Source organism: Narcine bancroftii, chromosome 1, assembly GCF_036971445.1.
Source record: "Narcine bancroftii isolate sNarBan1 chromosome 1, sNarBan1.hap1, whole genome shotgun sequence".
NCBI lineage: Eukaryota > Metazoa > Chordata > Chondrichthyes > Torpediniformes > Narcinidae > Narcine > Narcine bancroftii.
In genome coordinates this window covers 1,902,746-1,924,941 of record NC_091469.1, presented here as the reverse complement: position 1 = coordinate 1,924,941, position 22,196 = coordinate 1,902,746, and the positions used below count along the sequence as shown (strand labels likewise).

At 37.3% G+C, this 22,196-nt stretch overlaps 1 protein-coding gene across 5 annotated transcripts in view; it reads right to left on the bottom strand.

Annotated features, from left to right (window-relative positions):
* LOC138754260 (early estrogen-induced gene 1 protein-like) overlaps window positions 1-22,196 on the bottom strand; it is a 145,921-nt gene that overhangs the window by 15,317 nt on the left and 108,408 nt on the right. For 3 of the 5 annotated variants that reach the window (XM_069918210.1, XM_069918232.1, XM_069918250.1), the window contains 3 exons: window positions 21,012-21,116; window positions 3,768-4,035; window positions 922-1,043 (listed from right to left, as the gene is read on the bottom strand). In XM_069918210.1, coding sequence (XP_069774311.1) covers window positions 922-1,043; window positions 3,768-4,035; window positions 21,012-21,116 — 495 coding nt within the window. The remainder of the gene's footprint in view (window positions 1-921; window positions 1,044-3,767; window positions 4,036-21,011; window positions 21,117-22,196) is intronic. The other 2 variants (XM_069918221.1, XM_069918242.1) reach the window with 1 other exon arrangement.

The window sequence follows — 22,196 nt, the reverse complement described above, 5'->3', positions numbered from 1 at the left end:
GAAGATTTCAGATGTTGTAGGGGTCAATCATGACCTACTTCTCACTTTATAATTTATCAACATAATTTGACATTCTGACCAATATCTTTTCTTTAATTCCTTTTTTTTTCTTTGCTTTTATTTCAATGCTAAAAATATATATGATGAATATGGTAAGGGAAAGGGTTGTGATATTTTTCTTTTTTTCTCTTTCCTTTTTTTTGTTTGACTATGATTTATGGATGTGTTTTTCAATTTATATACTTGTTGTACTGATTGCTTAATTGCTATAACACTTCATAATGGATTTTCATTGTATTTTTAAATTTGTATTGTTAAAACGAATAAAAATAATTTAATAAGGGGGTGGGAGGCTAACAGAAATCTGAGAAATCGATGACAATGCCATCTGTTTGGAGGGTGCCCACATGGAATACGAGCTGTTGTTCCTCTAATGGGTGTTCTCAGACTGACGGTGTATGAGACCATAGACATGTCGGCAGGAGACTCTTAGATGTAATGAACAATTCTGCATGTGCTTTAATGTCTTCATGATGCGTGGCCCTGTTGAGAATAAATTAAGCACTCTGGCAACTGTTGACCATTATTATGCCAGGTCAGTTTCTCCACAGTTGTATTAACCCTGTTACTGAACTTGAATGGAGCAGATCAGCAGACAAATTTATGCGGCATTTTGCCTCTCTTCTGAACTTATTAGTCATGATAATTATTCACTGCATTTCCTAACAAAAAAGGTAACGTTTGGAAAAGAAGCAATTTGGCTATTTTTAAATGTTTGCTGCTAAAAAAATGGTTCTAATAGTTGCCCGATGATGTACTGTGAATTGTATTCCAGAATTGGGTGGGGATATTCTAGAATTGGATGGGGATGTTCCAGAATTAGATGGGGATAAAATGAGCAAGAGAAAATAGGGAGTTTACCTTCTGCATTACTGACATCTGTGAAGTCTTGACTCTGTACGATTTTCTCCACAATGTCATCTGCATCAATTCTGGTGTCATCGACCCAAGTGGGCTGATTTTCCACTGTTTCCTTTTTTCGCCTTCGGGAGGGAAAATACAGTTACATGCTTAAAAGTTATAAGAACAGAGTTTGAGGAGGATGAAGATAAAAGTTGCCATATTTCTTTGCCAAATTTCTCTCAAGAGTACGGACCTCAAGGGACCTTGCATAGCATGTCATTTAAGCACGTCACCAAGAGTCAATCCAATAGATGCCCAACGGCTGGTGCTTTTTCCAGCAATGATCTAATCAGAAGCAAAAATGCAGTCTACATTTTCTCTACTTAACAGTTCACCACACAGCCAATTACCACATCCACACAATTGTCTTAGAAATGGTCAGATGATTCAGCACAGGAATAAACCAAACACTTTCATGATTGGTTTATCCTAACACCATACCAAACTCTTCTCACTCAGGCATTAGAACTGATGAAATTAGGATCACTTTGACTGATTTCCAGATGACATTGGAATTCACAATACTATTTTATTCCCATTGGTTGTGAAACAATGTGGCTCACTCAGAAACAGAATGTCAAAGATAAATAAATGCATTTATAAAGCTTTGTCTTTTAATACTATGATTAGGAAGACACAACTGATGCAGTCCAGCTATGAATTTCAACATTTTTGCCCACTGTTTGGATAGTCGAATGAAATTAGATAGATGGGCTGGTCAACTTTTTAATTTAGACATACAGCACGGTAATAGCCCATTTCAGCCCACAAGTAAGTACCAGGGGTGTAGGTTAATTGGGTAGCACGGACATGTGGGCCGAAATGGTCTGTTACCATGCTGTATGTCCAAATTAAAAATTAAAATGTTAACCACCCCTGAGATAGAGATTCAAGTACTTTCTTCTCTGCTCATTTCTACCATCACAATTATGGAATCTTGGAGGAGGTTACAAATTTGCTATAAATTAGTAATAAATGGACTCAGATTTATTGTCAGAGTGCATACATAACATTACATACAACTCAGATTCCTTTTCCCTTCAGGTGCGACAGAATTACCACTAATTGGAAGCGCAAAAATTAACTGCACATAGCGTAAACAAATAAAAGATCCATAAACAGATAATGAATGCAAAGGAACTGACTGTGCCATGCAGGGAGAACAAAGAAAATCAATAAAGTTCACAGGAGTCCTTAAATTAGTCCCTGATTGAATTTGTTGTTGAGGTGTCTTATGGTGGAGGAAGAGCAGCTGTTCCTGTACCTGGTGGTGTGAATCTTGTGGCACCAATACCACTTTTCTGATGGCAGCAGCAAGAACAGTGCGGGTGCTGGGTGGGGTGGGTCTTTGATGATTGCTGCTGCTTTCCATCGGCAGCATTCCCTGTAGATGTTCCCAATAGTGGAGAAGGTTTTGCCTGTGATGTCCTGGGCTGTGTCCACTACCTTTTGGAGGGCATTACACTCAGGGGTATTGGTGTTCCCATATCAGTCCGTGATGCAGCCAGTCAGCACACTTTCCACCACAATCTGTAGAAATTTGCTAAAGTTTCTGGTGCCATACCAAGCCTCCACAAACTCCTGATGAAGTAGAGGTGCTGTCATGCTTTCTTCATGATACTATTGGTGTGTTGGGTCCAGGAAAGATCCTCTGACTCCCAAGAACATAAATGTACTCACCATCTCTACCTCTGATCCCCCAATGAGCACTGGATTGTATACCTCTGGTTTTCCTTTCCTGAAGTCAACAATCAGCTCCTTAGTTTTGGTGACATTGAGTGCAAGGTTGCTATTGGTGCACCATTCAGCCAAGTTTGCAATCTCCATCTTGTATGCACACTCATCCCCTTCCTTTCTACAACCCACTACCGTGGTATCATTGGCGAATTTGTAGATGGTGCTATACCAAGCTAAACAGTTGTAGGAGTAAAGTGAGTAGAGCAGGGGGTTAAGAACACAGCCCTCTGGTGCTCTGGTACTGATGGAGATTGTGGACAAGTTCTTACCAATCTTCACTGATTGTGATCTGGAAGTGAGGAAATCTATGATCCAATTACGCATTGGAGTATTAACTCCCAAGCTTGGAGTTTGCTGATCAATTTTGAGGGGATGTTGGTATTAAATGACAAACTGTAGTCAATAAAGGGCATCCTGGTATATGCATCTTTGCTGTCCAGATGTTCCAGGGCTTTGTGTAGGGCCAGTGAAATGGCATCCGCTTTACACCTGTTGCTGCAATAGGCGAACTGGAATGGATCCATGACGCTGCTTAGACAGGAGCTGATCTGCTTCATCACCAGCCTTTCAAAACACTTCATCACTGTTAACGTCAGTGCTATTGGTTGACAGCGGTTAAGGCAAGTTACTACACTCTTCTTGGGCATCGGTATAATTGATACCTGTTTGAAACAGGTGGGTACCACACCCTGCTGGAATAAGTTACAGGAAGATTGATAAAAAAATCAATTCCAAAGGAAGAAAATTTGGTCAGACCAAAATGGGATTTAAACCCTGCTTATAGATCAACTTTCCACTATTCCCTGCAAGAATAGAATTGTATACAGCCCAATGTTACAAGACGAAGATATTAGCAGAGAAGAAACTGTTGAATGGTACACAGAAACCATTATTTAGAAATTAATGTTTAAATGAACATCAGAATACAAACTTTTCTGGTATGAAACAAACACACATCTTAGACTGTACAGTGTGGAGTTTGAAAAATGTAAAAAGACAATGGATCACAGATTAAAACATTAACATTCTTCAAATCAAACTGTACACATAATTTTCCGTGGTCTCACCTTCTGTGGGTCCTGCTATCAGGATGTGCACTATCCAGAGATAGGGAACTACCTCTTTTAAACAGAACAGCTGAGTACCTGGATGGCCTGTCAGGTGGGAGAGCTGGCCTTGGGGGCCGCGGTGGTTTCTCTACTTTGTGTTCCTTCTCTCCTTCTGCGTTCTCAATGGTGTTGCTGAGCCCTCCAGATGCACTGCTGCTACTAGATGTGTTCCGCCTGTGAGTTAGGTCTGAGAGACTAGAGGATCGGGAGTGCTCAGTGCTGTAACCTGAAAACAATCATGTAGAGAGAGATATTATATATATATATATACATACACACACACACATACATTTCATATATATATATTTTTTTTTTTTGAGTTATATACTTAACTACAAATTGAGATTTGTTTTGTATTATTAGGCAGTAAATTACTATTTTGATGGTTGAAAATGGACTGAGCGTAAGACATAGAAGCAGGAATAGGCTACACAGCCCATTGAGTTTTCCCCACCATTTCATCATGAACTGATCCATTTTCCCCACTCAACCCCACTGCCTGGCCTTCTCCCAAAACCTTTGATGCCCTGGCCAATCAACTTTTACCTTAAATACACCCAATGAGCTGTCTCCTACATCTGTCTGCGGCAACAAATTCCGCAGATTTACCATCCTCTTGCTAAATAAATTCCTCCGCAACTCTGATCTAAATGGATATCCTTCAATCCTCATGTGGGCCCTCTTGTCTTAGACTCTCCCATCATGGGAAACAACCATTCTATATATATCCTGTCCATGCCTTTCAATGAGAACCCCCTCATCCTCCCAAATTCCAAACAAGTACAGGCCAAAGGCTGACAAACTCTCCTCATACTGTAACCCTTTCATTCCTGGAATTATTCTTGTGAACCTCCTCTGAACCCTCTCCAATGTCAGCACATCCTTTCTTACATGAGAAGCCCAAAACTGCTCACAATATTCCAAAAGAGGTCTCACCAATGCTTCAAAAATACATTCCTGCTCTTGTATTCTATTCTTCTTGAAAAGAATGCCAACATTTGTCCTCTTTATCACCAACACAACATGGAGTTTACCTTCAGGCTATCCTGTGCAAGGACTCCCAGGACCTTTTGCATTTGGGTATTTTCAATTTTCTCCCCAGTTAGAAAATAGTCAGCCAGTTTGATTTTTTTATAAAAGTGCATGACTGTCCACTTTCAGACATTGTATTTCATTTGTCATTTCTCTGCCCCTTCTTCTAAAATGTTTAAATCCTTCTGGAGCCTCCCTGTTTCCTCATAACTACCTGCTCCTCCACCTACCTTTGCACCATCTGCAAACTTAGCCACAAAGACATTCATTCCATAATCTAAATCATTAATATACAACACAAAAAGAAGCGGCCCCAACATCGACCCCTTGGAACACCACGAGCAACAGGGAGCCAACCAGAATATTCACCCTATATTCCAACTCTGCTTCCTGCCAATCAGCCAATTCCCTACCCACACCACTATTGTTTCCTGTTATAACATGGATTCTCATCTTGTCAAGTCTCCTCATGTGCAGCACTTTATCAAAGGCATTCTTAAAACCCAAATACGCAACATCCATGGCATCTCTTTTATCTAGCCTGCTTGTCATTTCTTCAAAAGAATTCCAATAGGTTTGTCAAGCAAGATTTTACGTCAAGGAAACCACGTTGGCCTATCTTGTCATGTGCCTCCACGTACTCCATAACCTCACCCTTGACAATCGATTTCTATATCTTCCTAATCACTGATGTCAGCTAACCAGCCTATAATTTCCTTTCTGCTGCCTCCCTCCCTTCTTGAATAGTGGGCTGACCTGCTATTTTCCAGCCCTCTGGGACCTTATTAGTATTTATTGTTTCCTGAAAGATCATTACCAATGCCTCCACAATCTCTACAACAATTTCTTTCAAAACCAGAGGATACAACCCATCTGGTCCAGGGGTCTTATCTACCCTTAGATCATTCAGTTTACTGAGCACCTTCTTCCTTGAAATAGTAACTGCACTCACTTCCCTTCCCCAATACCCTTCGACAGGTGGCATACTGCTAACGTCTTCCAGTGGAGACTGATACAAAATACTCACTTTGTTCCTCTGCCATCTCCTTGTCTTCCATTATCATTTCTCCAGCATAATTTTCTAGTGGTCCTATATCTTCTCTCACCTCTCAAACTTTTTATATACTTGAAGCCTTTTGAATCCTGATGTTATTTGCTAGCCTATTTTCATACTTCATCTTTTCCCTCCTGATGAGTTTTTTTTCTACAAGGTTTTAAAAGCTTCCCAATCCTCTATCTTCCTTTTTTTAATATTTATGTCAAAAATCCAGAGTATTTATAACATAGTTGCATAATAGAATATTAAAAAATATGTTGAAAATATATTTATAAAAACAAACTACGAACTATAAAAAAAACTATAATCCACCCTCCCCCCAAGCTAATCAGATCCCAAAATATACATGATATTTCATTATAAAATGATTACAAATGATTAAGTCAGATTGCATCAGTTGACACTCAAAGACCTAAAAAATGTAATTAAAAAAATTATATTTTTAGGGAAAACTTCACTGATCAAGAAAAAAAATCATAATTTTAATTTCATTACTTTTGCATATGAACCTCAAATTTGCAAAAATAAAATACATTTATCCCTTAAATTATACGCAATTTTTTCTAATAGAATACAACTTTGAATCTCAGCGTGCCATCTGTCTAATGTTAATGAAACATTAGATTTCCATGTTACAGTGACACATTTCCTTGCTATTAATAAAACCAGCCTAACAAACTTTAATTGGGAATATGACAACAATAATTTAGAAGTAACACTTTCAAAATTTCCTAACAAAAGCAACTCAGGATTTAAAGGAAAATCCACTCCCGGTATCCATTGTAGAAATTTACTAATAGAAACCCAAAAAAGGTTGACCTTTGAACAAGATCATATAGAATGAAAAAAAGTTCCAATTTCTGTTCCACTACTCAATTTCTGAGGAGTAATATACAATTGATGTAAAAAATTACAACGAAGTAATCTACATCATACATTAATGTATTTGTCATAACTTCTTTACACAACTTTTGCCAAACTTGTTGATCTATTATTGTGTCCAAATCTTGTTCCCATCTTTCTTTTGAATTAAACAAACCTATTTTAGGTGTCTGTTCTCATAATATATATGCAATTGAAATAATTTTTTAAAATCATTCCATCAACCATAATTTATTCCAAATTTGAAAGATCTTTTAAAATCATTTCCAGTCCCAACTTCTCTCTCAAAAAGGCCCTCAATAGAAAATTACAAAATAATCTGTTAAAGGGTATCCCAGATTTAATCATCAATTGATAAAAAGACATAAATTTATTATTATGATAACCCCCAGATTAGAAATTCTCTTATACCCTATTTAAAAAAGGGTAATCTTTTGGAAAAAAAAACAACGGATTAATTATTGGTGTTTTTAATGAAAGAGTATATTCATCAATTTCTAATTTAACTTTATTCCAAATATTCAACAAATGTTTTAATATCGGAGCTGCCTTATCTATTACATTAGATTGAAAATCGCATTTATAAATAAACTCTTCTGGTTTAACTTCTATCTTTAGTTCAATATCCACCCATGATGGTTTAATTTTACCAAACAAAGACTAAAAATCTTAATTGTGCTGCTCTATAATAATTTTTTAAAATTGGTAAGTTGTAATCCTTCCTGTTCATATTTCCTTGTTAATTTTTCAAACCATCTTCCCTTTCCAAAGAATTTTCCTAACATGTTTATTTAAATCCTTAAAAAAAATTATGAGGTATGAAATAAATACTGAAGTCATGGGAAAATATTCATTTTGCTACAATTAACTCTCCCAATTAACATAATTGGTAAACTAACCCATTTATTTAAATCTTCCTCTATCTTTTTAAGTAATGGAATATAATTTAATTTATATACATTTTTCAAATTATTATCAATATGTATACATAAATATTTAATCTTATCTCTCCATTTAAAACGAACCTCTTGTCTACATTGTGAATAATATCCTTCTACAAGTTCCATTACTTCACTTTTATCCCAATTTATCTTGTATTCTGAAATTTTCCTATAGTCTAACAGAGTTCTATAAAGTCTTGTTAATGTTATTTGTGGTTGAGTTAAATAAACTAATAAGTTATCAGCAAATAAACTAATTTTATGTTGTACCTGATTTATCTCAAATTCTTTCATTTATTGATCATCTCTAATTTTTTTGTGCAAGTGGTTCTATAGCCAAAGCAAACAAAGCTAGTGATAAGGGACACCCCTGCCGACTAGATCTACTTAATTTAAAAGGTTGAGATATCTGTCCACTTGTAATCACATTAGCTTTGGGATTTATAAAATTATCCAATTTATAAAATTGATACCAAAATCAGATTTACTTAACAACTTAAATTTTTAAAAATTCCCATTCTAACCTAGCAAAAGCTTTTTCAGCATTTAAAGCTATAAGACTCAAATCTATTTTCTGCGCTAAATGAATTATACTTAATAACCTTACTATATTCTCCGAAGTTTGCCTATATTTAACAAAACCTGTCTGATCTATATTTATTAAATCAGTAAGATATTCATTAATCCTATCCGCCAATACTTTTTGCTACAATTTTATAATCTGCATTTAACAAGGATATAGGTCTATAAGAAGTAGGTTTTAATGGATCCCTATCTTTTTTTAGGAATAACCATAATTATTGCCATAGAAAATGTTTCTGGAAAATTATGTTGTTTAGAAGTCTGATCTATTACTTTCATAAATAATGGAATTAAATCTTTAAACACTTTATAAAATTCAACTGGAAACCCATCTTCACCTGGAGATTTATTATTATTTAAACTAAGCGCATCATAAATCTCTTGCTCATAAAAGGAATCTCTAATCAATCTAAACTTTCTTGAGTCAAAGATGGTAATGTTAATTGAGACAAATAATTTTCTATAGCCTCTTCATCTTGTAGTGAATCAAATGTATATAATTTCTCGCAAAATTCCTTAAATACCTCATTAATTTTGTGTGGCAATTATATAACACTTCTTCGTTATCTAATCCTCCATCTACACACTAATTTCTGCTTCCTTTCGCTTTCATGTTGGCTTTGACTTCCCTTGTGCGCCACAGTTGTGACAATTTTCCATTTGAATATTTCCTCTTTTTTTGGTATGTATTTATCTGCGTCTTTCTCATTTCTTGTAGAAATGCCATCCATTGCTGCTCTGCCATCTTCCCTACATGAGTCTCCTTCCAATCTACTTTGGCCAGCTCTTCTCTCATGCCTCTAATTCTTTTTACTTTACTGAGAGCCCTGTCTCTTTCTTCCCTTTTCCCTCCCTTCACAGAGCCAAAAACTACCCACACTCCCCTGACCAATTCTCACCTTTCTCCTCCTGTCCTCTTACCATATCCAATTAATACCTTTTGTCTGTTGGTCTGTACTCTTTACCCTCCCATTCTTCCCTTTTTATGAGCCCCTTGACTGCTTTTTGCTCACACCTTGAGAAAGGTGTGAAATGTCAGTAATATATCTTAATTCCAATGGACGTTGCGAGACCTGCTGAGTTCTTCCAGCATTTCTGTTTTATTTTTAAAAACTACAATCACAGCATCTGCAGACTTTTGAGGGGTGACATTGTGATTTTCTAGTCCTCTGGGACCATACTAGCATCTATCGATTCTTGAAAGACCATTACCAATGCTTCCAGAATCTCTACCAATACTTCTTTCAGATCCCAAGGCTGCAATCCATCTGGTCTTGGAGACTTATTAAACCTTATACCATTCAGCTTTCCGAGTACCTTCTCCCTTGAAATAGTAACTGCATTGACTTCTGTCCCTCATACCCTTTCACATCTGGCACACTACTAATGTTTTCCTCAGTGAAGACTGATGCAAAATACTCATTTAGTTCTTCTGCTATCTCTTGTGCCTCCATTATTATTTCTCCACTGTCATTTTCCAGTGCTCTTATATCTACTCTCATCTCTCTATATACTTGAAGAAAGTTTTTGTATCCTCTTTAATATTATTTGCAAACCTACTTTCATCTTTTCCCTCAATATTCTTCAACTCTAATAGGTTTTTCAAGCAAGATTTTCCCTTAAGGAAAACCATGTTGGCTTTGGCCGGTTCTGCAAGTTTTTAAAAACTTCCCAATCCTCCATCTTCCCACTAATTTTTACTTCCTTGTATGCTCTCTCTTTTGCTTTTGCATTGGCTTTGACTTCCTTTGTCAACCACAGTCGTGACATTTTTCCATTTGAATATTTGCTTTTTTTTTTGGTATGTATTTATCCTGCACCTTCCTCGTTTCTTGCAGAAATTCTATCCATTGCTGCCCTACTAGTGCCCCCTTTCAATCTTCTTTGGCCAGTTTCCCTCTTATGCCAATGCAATTCCCTTTATTCCACTGAATTTATTTTACTCATCTGACTTCAGTTTCTTCTTGTTAAATCTCAAATTGAACTCAATCATATTGTGATCACTGGTTGCTAATGGTATGTTTAGTCTATGCCACGGGTGGGTTATCTACAGCCCACGGTCTGCATCCAGGATTCAAATTTATCCGGCCTGCAAGCCAATGCGAAAGAACCTTGTGCATCCAGTCCACCAATACAAGTAGTGCAAAAATAAAAAGGAAAAAAAATTGGAAAATGGAAACATTCCTTTAAATGTTAAAAAAATAGATGTGGAACTGAAAAGGACCAACAATACTGTTACCTATGAAAAAATAAATAAACAGCAAATACCCAAAAAGTTAAAAGATGTCACCCTGAGGCAATCACATTACTCGTTTCTCTCATTTTTTTTCCGAAAGGTATAAGCCAGTTGTACTGGAAATTGAGCCAAGGTGAGTTTTCAGTTTTTTTTAAATTTCTGTTTCCTCAGCTTATATGAATTTAAAAAAATCAGTTAATTATCTATTTGATTTTATTTGTTTTTTATTCATTACACTCGATACACCTTTGTAGAGACGTCATCCCGGTGAAACTCTAGTCGTGTCCTCTCATTTACATTCAATGCTAGAATGAGTTTTAAATTTTGTTTTTATATAATTTATACATTATTTTTTTTGTAATGCTAAATGTGAAAAAGTTTCACTATGGTGTGAGATTATTCAGAATCAAGGGGTTTATTTAGTTCCCTGTCTTTATGTAATTTTTTAATCTTTAAGTGAAAGTTATTAAAGATTTTTCTTAGCCATTTCATTAATAATAATTAGATTGTCGATGAGATTTTTTTCACCCCAGTATGGTGACAAAATGCAGGAAGATAGATGCTGAGTGCCAAAGTTTGCAAGAAACTAAGACCAAAAATTACTTCTCTGTGCAGCATTTTGGAAAAGCTGTTTGCTTCATTTGCAATGAAAGTGTTGCTGTGAACAAGGAGTTCAACATCAAGTGTCACTATGAAAACAAATATGCAAAATTCAAGGGACTGAGTGGACAAGCTAGAAAAGATGAAGTTTGGAGACCAGAAGAAAGCCTGGAAAAACAAAGCTTTTTTTTTTACACAAAGAATGCTGAAATGGGAAGAAATACACATGTGAGTTATGCAATATCTAAGTTGATAGCAGAAAAGATGAAGCCTTTGACAGATGGAGATTTTGAAGGAATGCTTGTGGACATTTTTGTCCAAGGAAAAAAAACACATTATTCTCAGCTGTTACCATCTCTCTCTCTCAAAGAAGAAGTCACATGTGAATCAAAGAAATGTCAGCAGGTGTCAGAGATTGTTTAAAGAAGAACTGCTAAAATTTCCAGTTTTTTCCATCACGCTTGATGAAAGCACAGATTTTAAAGACATTGCTCAACTTATAGTCTTTGTTTGAGGAATAGTTCAAGTTTTGATATTGTTGAGGAATTTGTTAAGTTAATCCTTATATATATATATATACACACACACACACACATATATAAATAAATAAAAAAAACACCATCACAGGAGCAGATATATTTGAACCATTGCAGAAAATGATGGCAGACATGAAGCTGGATTTGTCAAAGCATACCAACAATACTGTTGGTATTTTAATGGAGTACCAGCAATGGTTAGAGAGAGAAAAGGTACATGAATGACCTTGGAATTTCACACGAAGTTTAAAAAAAAATCATTGCAGCATCCATCAAGAGGCTCGGTGTGCAAAATCTCTCAAATTTAAGAATATAATGAATATATGTAGTGAAGGCAGTTAATCGGATTCTGTCTCATGGTTTGAATCATCATCAATTCCACAATTCTTTATTGGAAGCACATGCTGAATATCGTGATCTTGCTTACTTTTAAAATGCTCGCTGCCTCAGCCATGGAACAATGCTGGAAAAAGTTATTTGCCCTGCATGAAGTAGCAACATTCCTTGAAAGCAAATACGAGGATGCCTCCCATTTTTGTATTCCGACTGCTTTCAGGCTTGGCATTTCTGGTGGATGTGGCATCTTAACTAAACAGCCTGAACTCCAAGGAAAAAATAAATCAGCTGATTGATGAGATGTCTGCACACATTGTTATATTTGAAACAAAACTTCAATTGTGGGAAAGCCATCTTAAAAATTGAATTTTGTGGTTTTTCCCCAATCTCCAAAAATGCGAACCAATTAATCTAGATATTTTTTAAGTCATGGAGAAAAGTCACAAAGTTTTCAACTCATTTTGCTGATATTTGTTTGTATGCCAGTGTCTCAAGCTATTTGCAACTCCATTCAGTGTGGATGTGGAAACAATATCTGAAAGCTTTCAGATGGAACTTATTGAGATGCAGTGCAGCGATCAGTTAAAATCCAAATTTAATGCAGATGATGTGTCTTTGATTAACTCTACAAAAAAAAAATTATCTTCCATATGGGAATTATAAAAACTTGGTGGAGCATACAAAAAAGATGGCATCACTGTTTGGGAGTATATGCATGCATGAGCAACTGTTCTCAAAAATGAAGTACACCAAGAACCACGAGAACAAATATGACTAATCCCATTTAGATGAATGTCTTGCTTTTGGCATCAACAACTATGTCATCCAATATTGAAATGCTTTCAAACAACAAACAGAATCAAGTTTCCCACTGACTGAGCTGCTGTCTGTTTTGGGATTAGTTATTTTGTTTTCATTGTGACTAATTTTTCTCCTTTTTGACTTTTTATGTTTTTATTGTGACATTTTAATGACTAACTCATGATTTTTGGTGCATTTCCAGATTGGAAGATGCTTTCCCTGACCTGAAATGGATCATTGTATTTTTTTTGGAAGAAATACGATTGATCTTGTTGCTTGAACTTTTTCTGTGGATTGTATTTTGATAAATTATCATTAGTTATCTTCATACATTGTACATGATGTACTTCAAGCAGAGAAAATTAAAAACCTCAATTACATAATGTCTGCGTTTCAGTATTTATTTCATTTATTGCAGCATCAGTGCGGCCTGCCATTCGACTACTGACACACCATCCGGCACACACATGGTAAAAGGTTGCCATTGCCCCTGCTCTCAGCTCTCTAATCGCCTCTGGTGCATTACACAACATCCAATCCAGTGCAGTCAATCCCCAATTGGGCTCATCAATAAGTTGCTCTAAAAAGCCATCTCATAGGCATTCTACAAATTCTCTCGCTTGAGATAGAGTCCCAACCTGATTTTTCCAATCTATTTGCATGTTAAAATCTCCCTTGACTATCATAACATTTCCCTGCTATTTGCTGTTGTAATTTGTTGTCTACATCTAGCTACTGTTTGGAGATCTGTACATAACTGCCAACAGTGTATTTTCACCCTTGACATTTCTTAACTCAACCCATAATGATTCTATATTTTCTGATCCTATGTCACCTTTCTAATGATTTAAATGTTATTCCTTACCTGAGATATATCACCCACTCTGTCTACCTGCCTATCCTTTCAATACAGTGTATCCTTGGATATTTAGCTCCCAATTACATCATCCTTTAGCCACGACTCCATGATAGCCATGACATCATACCTCCCAATCTATAGCTGTACTACAAGGACATCTACTTTATTTCTTATGCTGCGTGCATTTAAATACAAAATCTTTAGCCCTGCATTTGTTTTTTTTAAAAAAACTGTGTCCCTGTTGCATTGCAACTCATCCACTAGCTAAATTTTTGCCCTAACTGCCTGACCTTCCACACAAGCTCCCTACCAGCATCAACCACCCTTCCTCCTCCTCTTCACTTTGGTTCCAATTCGCCTGTGAATCTAGTTCAACTCCTCCCCATTAGCATTAGCAAACCTCCCTGCCAGAATATTGGTCCCCGTCCAGTTCAGGTGCAAACCCTCCCACTTGTACAGATCACCCATGCCCAGAAAAGGTTCCAATGATCAAAGAACACAAAATCATACCCCCTGCACTATTTCTTCAGCCGCACATTTTCCTGTTCTGACTTTCCCAGCTCATGGTACAGGGAGTAATTCATAGATTACCACCTTGGAGGTCCTGCTATTCAGCTTCTTTCCTAATCTCTTAAATTTACTTTGCAGGACCTCCACCCACTTCTGCCCATGTAATTCGTACTAACATTTACCATGATCTTTGGCTGAGCTCGCTCCCTTTTAAGAATATTCTGCACCCGCTCAGAGAAATCCTGGACCTAAGCACTATCCTGGAGTCTCTTTTGTGACCACAGCATCTCCCATCTGTTCACCTAATGAGAGTAATTAGCTGGATTACATTTGTCCTCCTTTTTGTGAATCAGAAGCACCCAAATTTTACATCATACTAAGTAGATGCCATTGTTGTAATTATATCGGAATAGATTGATTTGTCGTGGAGTACAAATCTTCAATGTTTTTGCTGTATATGATGCTCTCTGGTATCATGCAGAATGAATAGAATTAATTGAAGGCCATCTCCTGTGGTGGTGAGGATGTCAGGAGGAAGTTATGATGGCTGAAGGTGCTGGCAAATGCTTCAGCTTTGTCATTAGAACTTATTTCTGTTGGATAGTTTAAAGAGAAATATTGTCAAGAATTTAGAATTAAACATTTAAGATAACCTTTATTGTCATTGCAAAGTACAATGAAATTGAGTATACAACCTGACGGCGCACACATACATCCAACAAGTATAAAAACAAAAATAATACAATATTCATTGTTTTGTGGTATTCAGTTCACATATGGGCTGTGGGTAAAAAACTGTTTTAAGTCTGTTTGTCCATGACCAAAACGTCTATCGGAGGGCAGCAGGTCAAACAGATGATGACCAGGGTGGTAAGGGTCTTTGGCTGCTCTATTAAGGCAACGAGAGCTGAATAAATCCTCCAAAAAGGGCAGTGAGCAGCCGATAATCTGGGCTGTATTGATGACCCACTGAAGGTCTCTCTGGTCTTGTAGGAATGCAGTAGGCAAGCACACTCTCAATGGAGCAGTGATAGAAGGACACCAGCAGTTTCTCATGCAGTTTGATTTTCCTGAGAATCCTCCAGTCATGGAGTTGTTCATGTGCCTTTTTAACTACTGCGATGGCATTGGTAGTCTAGGAGAGATCTTCAGCAAATTGCGTACCCAGAAACCTGAAAACAATGACCCTTTCCATACAGTCCCCGTTGATTTATAATGGGTCTGGAACTGAACTGTTCCTCCTGAAATCTATTAGAATTTCTTTTTTTGAGGAGTTCAAGACGAGATTGTTCTCTAAACACTACGCTGTCTTTGGACTTCATTCCTGTAGGTTGTCTCGTCTCCTTTTGAAACAAGTCCAACCACAGTTGTATCATCTGCAAACTTGATGTTGGTGTTGGTAGAATATGTGGAGGCACAATCATACAAGAGAGTAGAGGATGGGACTCAATACACACCCTTGTGGGAGCCAGTACTGTGTATAAGTGCCAATTTTAACAGTCTGGGAGTGGTTCATTGGAAAGGCCTTAATCCAGAGACAAAAAAGATTGAGAAAATCTTCATTCAGCAAGTTTTGTAACCAGTCTGCCCGGGATGACAGAATTAAAGGCAGAGCTGAAGTCTATAAAAAGCATCCTCGCATAGCTCCCCTGGTATTCAAGGTGGGTCAGTGCAGTGTGAAGAGCAGTGGCAATAGCCTCTTTTAAACTGCAGCACTTGGGTAGCCCTCCTGGGACCCAGGTGCTGGAATCACCTTTTAAAGTTGCAAGGGGAATCAACCCATTAAATCGCCAACCCAGTGATTTAAGAGGGGGGATCCCGCCCCCGCAATGATGCATCACATACTCACCGGAAGTACTGCCAGATGTTCGGATGCTGGCTGCCCAGTCACACACACGCACTAACATCACTGGAATAAGCGGGTCGGCCATTTTCATTTTCAAATCGCCTGTGGACGCGACCTAGGTAAGTTTAACTGCATTCCCTGACTACCTCTGAGGTAGGTCAGGGACCTGGTTGGATTCCAACGAGGTTGATAAGGCCAGACCCTTTCTAACTGTCGTGTAACTGGGGTGTTAAGCGGGCAAATTGCCTGATTAACCTCATTTCTTACGGCAGTTTGAAAGGGCCTATTAATGGCATCCACTGAAGACCTGTTTGCCCTATAGGCAAACTGATATGGATTAAAGGTGATGAGAGGCTGGCTTTTGTGTGTTGCAAGACCAGCCTCTCATAGCACTTCATGATGACTGATGGATGGTAGTCATTAAGGCCACTGATGACATTCTTCTTTGGCAGTGGGATGATCGTGGTAGACTTCGGACAAGGTGGGCTGATGGATTTAGACAGGGACAAGTTTAAGATCTTTGTGAAGACCTTGCACATTCCTTCAGCAGCCTTCCTGTCACACCATCTGTCAGCCTTGTTAACAATTCATGATGAAACGTCACAATCCATGGACTTGGGTTTGGCAGCTCTAAACCATCAATTCTACCAGTTGTATCGTAGTTTAAATCTACTTCACCGACATCAAGGCTCTGATGGCGAGTTACCAGTTTTCATTGAACAAGGACTAAATGGTAGGGGGGTGGGTTCAACAGATTGATGATTAAAGTTAAAAAGTGTGTGGATGAAGTAAAAGCAAAAGTTAAAGCAAAAAGTAAGAGTAGAGCATATAAAAGTTAAGTGCAAAAGACGCAGATATTACCAGATTTTAAAAGCATAATGAGTACAAGGGGCACTCTATCTGAATGCCCATAGTATTCAAAACAAGGTCAGTGAACTTGTGGCACAAATCAGTACAAAGGGGTATGATTTGGTGGCCATTACAGAAACGTGATTGCAGGGTGGAATGGATTAGGAATGAAATATCCAAGGATATCAGGTAATATGGAAGGACAGCCAGGGACGGAAGGGAGGTGGGGTAGCACCCTTAGTTAAGGAGGAGACCCAGGCCACAGTGAGAGATGATGATAATTGAGAGATGATTATAACAGAGAGAGAGAGATGGTCTAAGGAGCAAAATGTCGAATCCAGCTGGGTAGAGATTAGAAATAGTAAATGGAAAAACAAAATCACTGGTGCAAGTCGTCTTTTGGTCACCCAATAATAACATTACTGTGGGCCAGGCAATAAAACAAGAAATATCAGAGTCATGCAAGGAAGGAATAGCAGTTATCATGCGAGACTTAATTATGCATTGACTGGGTGAATCAGGTTGGTCGAGGCAACCTGGAGAAGGATTTTATAGTATGAATAAATGATGGTTTTCTTCGACAGTAAATTACTGAACTACAAAGAAATATGCAATGAGACAGGTAAAATTAGCAATCTTGTAGTTAGGGATCCTCTTGGAAAGAGTGATCATAGTATGATTGAGTTTGTCAGAGAAATTGAGAGTACAGGAGTTTGGTCTAAAATCAGTTTGTTATGCCTTAACAAGGGAAACTACAAGGGGATGAGGGAGGAGTTGGAAGAGGGGACAGAGTGTAGTGTATCCAAGTTTGCTGATGACCCTTAAATTGAATGGAAAAGCAAATTGTGCAGAGGATACAGAGAGCCTACAGAGAGATATAGATAGATTAAGCGAGTGGGCAAAGGTCTGGCAGATGGAGTACAATGGTGGTAAATGTGAGGTTATCCACTTTGGAGGAAAAATGGAAGATCAGATAATTTCAACGGCAAGTGATTGCAGCATTCTGCTGTGCAGAAGGACTTGGGAGAGCTTTTGCATGAATTGCGGAAGTTGGTTTGCAGGTGCAGCAGGCTATCAAGAAGGCAAATGGAATATTGGCTTTCATTGCTAGAGGGATTGAATTTAGGAGCAGGGAGGTAATACTGCAACTGGACAAGGTAATAATGAGGATGCATCTAGAGTACTGTGTTCAGGGAGTACTGGCTATGGAGGCAGTGCAAAGAAAGTTCACCAGACTGATTTCAGAGATGAGGGAGTTAGCCTATGAGGAGAGATCGAGTCTTTGGAGGCTGTACTTACTTGAATTTAGAAGGATGAGAGGGGATCTTATAGAAACGTATAAAAATTATGAAAGGCACAGATAAAATAGAGGAAGGTAAGTTGTTCCCACTGGTGGGGGAAGACTAGAACTAGGAGAGAGAGCTCAAGATCCAGGGTAGTAGATTTAGGATGAAGAGGAACTGCTTTTCCTAAAGGGTGGCAAATCTATGGAATTTGTTGCCCATTGAAGCAGTGGAGGCTACCTCAGTGAATATATTTAAGACAAAGTTGGATAATTTTTTTTTTACAAGGTAGGGGAATGGGGGTATGGAGGAACATGGGGTAAAAAGGCAGGTCGGTGGAGATGAGCACATCGTCAGAAGAGCCATGATCTCAGTGAATGGTGGACCATGATCTCAGTGAATGGTGGACCATGATCTCAGTGAATGGTGGACCATGATCTCAGTGAATGGTGGACCATGATCTCAGTGAATGGTGGACCATGATCTCAGTGAATGGTGGACCATGATCTCAGTGAATGGTGGACCATGATCTCAGTGAATGGTGGACCATGATCTCAGTGAATGGTGGACCATGATCTCAGTGAATGGTGGACCATGATCTCAGTGAATGGTGGACCATGATCTCAGTGAATGGTGGACCATGATCTCAGTGAATGGTGGACCAGGCTCGATGCGCCAACTCTTGCTCCTATTTCTTCTTTTCTTGTGCAAGGACATTTCTAAAGATGGAAATTCATTTCTGCACCTACTTCTGACACTAAAAGTGATAATGAAACAGAAAGTGTGCCAGATTTTGATCCAGAAGGGGATGATGGATGTCTTTGATTCTATTGCATGTGTGTGAATGTGTAGATTAAAAAAGATTTGCACAATGTTGTATGCTTTGAATTTGATCCAATAGTGCTGCAATGTTTGTTATTTAACATTAGCCATGAAACAGTTAAAGCTCTTATGCATCTGAAAACCATTATTGTAACCAACTGCAATCTGAAGTCATCTTTTCCTGGAGAGTGAAACTTCAAAGTGAGCACCTAAAATAATGGCCTTTGCATCTTTCTGCCAAGGAAATCATAAATCAAAATTATTAGTTAAATATTTAAAGCCACAAGAATGATAAAAGATGTTGGGAATTTTGTGGAGAAAAACATTTGTCAATTTGATTAAAACATTATTTATGCATATAGGAAGTTACCTGGTGTGGCAGTAGGACTCATTAACATAATGCCCTTTCATTACTGTACTCAGAGATATAATCTATTCTTGAGCAGAACAAAGTCTCTTTTTTCCACCGACTTTAATGTGAAAATAAATGGGGATGGACAGGTTGAACTCAACTTCCAAGCTCTAATTTTGTATTAACTGGCAATCTCAAACAGCCACCAAACAAATAATCCAGGGAATGGAAATTAGTTTTTTTTCCTAAAATCTGATGCATTATAACACAAAATAGGACGAATCAGGATACCACATAAGAAAGGCTAATGCCATGAAAATACTGTAAATTAAAAGAAAAACAACCAGTAACTATATTTTGCCCATCAGCAAAGCAAGTCTGTGTTATTTTAACGATTAAGAATGAAGGTCATCAGAACTGTATTTATTGAGCAATCTTAAGGTTATTGGCACAAAACTTGCATATTATCAAATACAGTTCGTGAGGATTGCGCTAGTAGTAGCCAGCAAATGCATAGCTGTTAAACAGAAGTCCGACTATCCTCTATTTATTACTCGCTAGAATATGGAAATGCAAAGTTGTGCCCCCCTGGAAAAGATAATATAATCTTAGAAAAAAAATAGGGCATTTGTTAAAATGTCGCATCTTATTTGAATCATACTGGCTTAAGGATATAATTAACTTACCTGAAAAGGCTTAAATAATATAGTTAGGTTAATAGCGTTGAATTCAAGATGATCAAGATATGGATTAATTAATGAAGGCATGCTCAAACCTTTTTTAAAATTTATGTTAGCAGTTTAGGGGGGGCAGGGGGTGAAAGAGATGAGATTTGGGCAATCATACGAGACTGTTTAATTTAAAAATACTATTTATATGATGTATGTAATAATGTTCTATGAGTTTAAGAATTTTTTAAAAAAAATGAAGTAATTCACTGCATCTGTCCTCTCCTGCTCCATTTGTTTCACCAATATGGACCTCAATCCAGCCATTATGTAGAACTTCAATTCACTGCCAATAATTGCATTACCAATAACATGAGCAAAATGTATTCTTTTCAATATAGGTTTATCTGAATCAGTGTTAGCTTCACTCACAAGGACACTTATGTTGTCTATGGCTTGGGTGCAATAAAAGGACAAAATGCACTTTTAGAATCTGAAGATTTTGATGTATGATGTATTAAACACGGCAAGAACACAAATGACTTTGTACTGTAAAACTCATTCCTTACAGAATCTTAATTAAAAGCTAAACTTCTCACATTGAATGGTACTTGCACAAAAATAAATGCAGATAAAAATAATTTTCTCCAAATCTACAAAATCTTTGCATTTGTTCAATTCCTTGTCACATACTTTTGAGGTTTTGAAAAGTGACCTCACCCCTGTATATTACTTCCTTTTAAGTCTAAATCATGGCTTTGACATTTTTCTATGTTGATTACACCATTTAATTATCCTGCTAAAGATCAGTTTTTTTTTGCCTTTGTGAATATATTAAAAAAACCCCAAAAGACTGAAACCCACACCACCATCACCTTTTCTGTGCTGAGCTACTCAGCATTCTGAGTTGCAATTCTGCAATTCTTTTTGAATAATTCTTCAAGCAACTGTACAGTCCATAAGGAGTGACATCACAGAAGACAGAGACCAGAAAGGAGGAAACAAATTACCTGACACTTTAGAATGTTGACTGGCATAGCTGGAATTGCGGGAATGACCAGTTTGAAACACTTCATCTGGGCTGGGTGGGGTCTGATCAGCGTATTCAGTCAGGCCTAGAAATATAGTGAAAAATCACACTTTGTATAACAAAAAGCTCTTTATGCTCCTAATATACAATTTAATATCATTCAAGGCAAAAAAAATAAAAACAATGGTAACATAATGGAACAAAGGGTGAGGAATTTTAAAAAAAGTATTTATTTGCTTGACTGACTGTAGAGGATCTACCGAACTGGACCAAAGCTTCAAAGTGAATTCGCAGAGAGGAATGAAAGAAAAAAACTGCAGGTTTTTTTTCAAAAAAAAACCCAGCTTATCTGACTGGGGTTATGAAACACCCTCACTAACTGCGACTTAAATATTTAGGGTATACAGTAAAGTTTGAGTTTAAAAATATGTAAAATGGCTCAAAATAATCTTAATTTGTGCACAGATGACTAGGTTTTTGAATTGCATTGCTGTAGATGATTTCAGGTATTGGATCAGTGATGGCATGCTAGAAATCTGAAAAAAGAATAAATTTCTAGAAACACTCAACAGATCAGGAAGCATCTATAGAAAGAGACTTTCTGAAGAAGCGCCTTCAATCGCAAATGTGTATTCTGTTTCCCCTTCCTTTCTTCCTTTTTAAAGTATTTTTATTGTGTTTAACAAAAGCCCTTTACAGAAGATAAACTTAAATCAAATCATAACAAAAACATATCACATATCAATTGTAAATTAGAAGCATAACTATAATTTATTTTGTTCAGGACATCAAATTCTATAATTACAGTACAACTCCAATTATCCCAAGATGGATTCTCCGAAATCCTCATTTATCCGAAAATTTTTCTAAGCCAAACTGATCTAGCAGGTTGAAAAAAATTCACCCAACATGAAATTAGAATGATCATTGTCCTCCCCTCTCTCTTTCTATTTCTTCTTTACCTTCCCCTATTGACTTTTCTCTCCAATTTGGATTTATAATGTATATTGATGATTTAGATTGTGGATTAAATGGTTTCGTGGCAAAGTTTGCAGATGACATCAAGATAGGTGGTAGAGTATGAAATGTAGAAGAAATCGAAAGCTTGCAGAGAGATTTGGACAGCTTAGGAGAATAGGTGAAAAATTGGCAGATGAGATATAAT